Source organism: Bison bison, unplaced genomic scaffold (genome assembly GCF_000754665.1).
Source record: "Bison bison bison isolate TAMUID 2011002044 unplaced genomic scaffold, Bison_UMD1.0 scf7180017864375, whole genome shotgun sequence".
Classification (NCBI taxonomy): domain Eukaryota; kingdom Metazoa; phylum Chordata; class Mammalia; order Artiodactyla; family Bovidae; genus Bison; species Bison bison.
Window position 1 is genome coordinate 1,893,847 of NW_011494947.1, and position 4,230 is coordinate 1,898,076.

Below are 4,230 nucleotides of genomic sequence, written 5' to 3' on the forward strand. Positions count from 1 at the left end.
GCTGACTCCAGGTGTTTCTGCTGGCCTGCACCTGCTTTGAACAATGTGTTTGTGCTGTTTCTGAGTTCATGCCCTGGGGACTGAGTTTTCAGTACAGAGCACCTTTCCGGTAGCGCTCCACAGTTCCAGGTGGGGCCTTCTGTGTCCTTGTGAAATAGAAACTTTTAGGATGGGTGAGTGTTTCTCCCATTAATAAGAGTCCAGATCAGTTGGCTAGAACAGTTCTTTTCCAGATGTCATCCTCTGGGCATTTAACACAGCTCAGAGCATCACATTCACACCCCAGGACGCAGCCTCCACGCCCCTAGAGAGGCCCATGTTGCCCCCCGACACACACACGTAGATTTGTGATGTCCAGAACATCCATCATTTGGTTCCAGGGTCCACGCTCTGAAACTTGCTAAACCCTTGAAACCCAACTGAAGATGCCCTCAAACACCAGGAACCTCAGCAGGGCCAGTCAAGCCAGATGTGTTGCAACAGCTGTTGATTTTCATCAACCCCTTCCCTTCAGCTTAAAACGGCCATTTCAAGCTCTGTAGGAATCCAGGTTTCCTCTCTTCCAGGAGGCAACAGACAGATTTCTACCAGAGGGCTACCCTATCCCCTTGGATCTGGAGCAGCAGGCAGTAGAGTTTATGTCCACCAGTGCTGTGGCTTCCAGGTCTCAAAGGCAGAAGGTCAGTGTGATGCTAAGAACAATTGGGTTTGCCTTGCCTTCTACTGCAGAATCCTGGCCCATGGTTTTGGGGATGGAAAAAAAAAATTCTGTTGCAATATCGTTGTGTTCAGTTGGGTGGCAACTGTGGGCTTAATTGTTCAGGAAACAGTCCAAGGAGCCATGGATAAAAGTCAAAGTTTATCCAGGCCTCCGTGGTCTTCGGAGCAAAGCAAGCCCAGTGCTCACGGTGAAAGCTTGGGGATTCGGGGATTGGTTTGGGTGTGCTGCTTGGGTCCAACGGGTTCGGGGGGAACGGGTGAGTCTCATCTCTTAAGACCAGCTGTTCTTCCCTTGAGCTGCTAAGATACTCTGGACAGTTGAGAAGAAGAAGGGCGTGTAAAGTGTAAGGTCTCTTTAAATGTCTCGCAAGACTCCTGAGTGTGATGAGACAGCACAGAACCAGTGTCTCATAGCCAGGGACTCCTTTTGTGCTGCTAGCATTTACCAAGCCTGTTCTTAGCCCCACGCTCAGTGCTTTCACTTGTTTCCTTAATTCTCATTATATCCCTGGGAGGTGGAAACTTAAATTTTGCAGACAAGGAAACTAGGGCTATGGAGCAAAGCCATACAAAGAGCCATACAAAGAGCGGTGACCCAGAGATTGAAACACAGCCACCAGACATCACGTCGAAACTCTGACCATGTTACGTTTACTCTTTATGAAAGTTTATTTTTTAATACCTAAAAATCCTAATGCTAATCCCCACACATAACTGAACATAAAAACAAAATTAAACTCAGTAAGGTAAAATAAAGACAAGCCTGTCAGATAAGTAGATTCTCAATTCTTTAGTAACTGTCCACAGTGTAGTCTGTAGAACTGCTGTTATAGCTCCACTGTGGATTTAACGCCACTAGCAAACACTGCCCTGCTACATAAACACACGGTTGTTGGATTTTGCAGTGTACTTCCTCTTGTTTTTGTGTTGACCAGCAGAATACCTTAAAATACTAGTTAAAAGTAGGGAAAATAAAGGTTTTCAGTCCAGAGTCTTTCACTGAATCAATTTTCCTGCCCCATCTGTTAACAAAAAGAAGCTAGAGAGCAAGAATGAAATGTACGTTGTTTACCAGACTGATCTGAATTCCAGATTGAAGAGAGGAATAAAGTGCAAGATTTGGTCTGTACCACAATTATTATTTTTTTAACTTACAATCTGTTTAGCCACCCCTTGGAGCTGGCTTTTACATGGAACACCAAGAAGAGTGTCAGCTGTCACCTGACGCTGCCCAGGGGGCCCAGAGCAAAATGGCGCGCTAAGCACTGTGTTTTGCTAGTGAACTCTGATAGGGAATTGTTCCAGCCTCTCACTTCTTGGCGTTCCCCGCCGCTTTCTTCTTTATTCCAAGAGAAATGATAGAGGCAACTTGACATTCAAGTACCCTTTCGTTAGGGGGGGCTCCTGCAGACTCCAGGGCACAGCTGGCAATGTCTGGAGACATTTTTGGTTGTCACAACCAGGAGACTGAAGCAGGTGCTACTGACATCTGGTGGGTAGAGGCCAGGGATGCTGGTAGGTGTTGGGCAATGCACAGGACAGCACCTCCCCCACCGCCCACAACAAAGAATCATCTGTCCTAAAATGCCCATGCCGTGGCTGAGAGACAGTTCTCTAGGAAGGAGCTGTATAGATCCTCCCCCAAGGAAGAGCATCCCCTGGTTCCGGGTCATCACCCTTTAAGAAAGGTGGAGTTTCCGTGCCCTGTCACCTGCATGATCCAGAGTGAGTTCAAACCCACATGGACGCTCACAGTCAGGACTGGAAGTGTTGGGGGTCTGCCTGCCAGGGTGTGAGCGTCGCTGACTCTGTCAGAGACATCTTACCATAGCCTGTCATCTTCTGTCATCCTTAACTCTTACTTACTGTCTTACAACTTAATGTTTCTGTGTATAGTCTCATTGTTCCCAGGATGTTACCTGGGAAGCTGTAGCTCAAGTAGACAGGAATAGATTCAGATTCACCCACAGCTTACCGCGGGTCTCCCTGTGCCAGGCCCTGTCCTGGGTGGCATCACGCTGTCTTCCTTCTCACCTTGACTGTGCACACAAGCTTTCACTGTTCCTAGTACACAGAAAGTGTGGGCTCTGGGCCAAGGTTGCTTAATCAGAATCTGCTATTCCCTTAATTTTATGAAATGCTTCCACAAATATTCTCCCCGAGCACCCCCCACAAGCCTCCTCAGCCCACCCAGCGCAGCCCACCTAGTCTTCCCATTTTGCACACGAGGAGCCTGAAGCCCAGCGGTGCCTTGGGATCGCGGCCTCCCCCAGCCTGCTGGCCTCGGGTGGTTCCAGGTCTGTCTGCGCCATGGTGGCCCCTAACCCCTGATGCACAAGGAAGTGTGCAGGTGGATGCCCCTGCCTCTAAAGGCCCTGGCCTTGGGGTCCTGGTTCCTGGGCCTGCTTCTTCTGGGTGTCTCATTGTAAACTCTTGACTGCTGGCTGCGTTTTGTGAGAAGCCATGGTTTTAACAGCTGGAGAGTGGGGGGAATGCACAGCATTCAGAGGCCACTGAGTCAGGGAGTAGAATCTGCTGGAGCGTTAATGGGTGAAACCCGACTCTGCGGGGTGTCACGCCTCTGTTAGGAGCCCAGGGCAGCCTGGTTTGATCTCTCTGCAAATGACAGGAGAATTCTCTGTTGTGAAATACCTGCCACTTTGGAGGCCTCCCATCTTCAGGTCAGCCCCTTTCTCCCTAGCAAACCTGGGGACACATTTTCTTAAAACATTTCCGGCCTCCTCCCCGTTTCGTCATGCCGCCTGAGGAGTTCTGAGGTGCTGAGGTGGCAGTGTTGTGGCCATCGTCCTCTTGCCCAGCCAGCCAGTGTGGTTGTAGTCACATTTGATGTCTGCACGGCACCATGATTCCTTCAGACTGAGGTTCCTCTGAGCCCCGTGTAGGCCTAGGCAAAGCAGAGTGCTCTTGCCTTGAGCTAGAGAAGCAAGTGCCTGGCCCTTGGAAACGGACAGTAAATAAAGGGGTCAGTTGGTAAAAAGAGAAAAATAAAGTGAGGGCAGAGACCCCCATGCTGGGAATGGGAGCATGGTATCCTGGTGCTCTACAGGGCACCTTTGGGGTAGTGTACCCACTGAGAGGAGCTAAATCAAGTTTCTGAAAGTCGTCCCACTAAAGGGACTAATGACTTCTTAATTCCATCTATATGGTTTTTCTTTGATAGTCCCATGAAATCCACTATTTAAAAATTTAATATAAAATGACGTTCCTTGTTATTTTAAAAGAACTAGTGTTCAGAATCATAATCACTTTATTATGTATCACTTTTTAATGTATAGTTTTAAATCTCCTTTTTTAAGAAATTATCTTCTTCTTCTTGGTGGATTTTGTTTATATAGTCTCTGGAGCACAAAGAGCCCAAAGGTGGGAGTTTTCCTCACATATACTACCCTTAATTTGCCCTGGGCAAGTAATTGATTCTACTTGAATAGATTATCCATTTTTGGATTTATCTATCTTAACGATTATTCTTGGTTTCCCTCTCCCTGCCAG

General features: G+C 47.9%; 1 protein-coding gene across 1 annotated transcript in view; it reads left to right on the top strand.

Annotated features, from left to right (window-relative positions):
- RAPGEF1 (Rap guanine nucleotide exchange factor (GEF) 1) overlaps positions 1-4,230 on the top strand; it is a 114,719-nt gene that overhangs the window by 50,498 nt on the left and 59,991 nt on the right. The window contains 1 exon segment of the mRNA XM_010856942.1: positions 563-680. Within this exon segment, the coding sequence (XP_010855244.1) occupies positions 563-680 (118 nt within the window).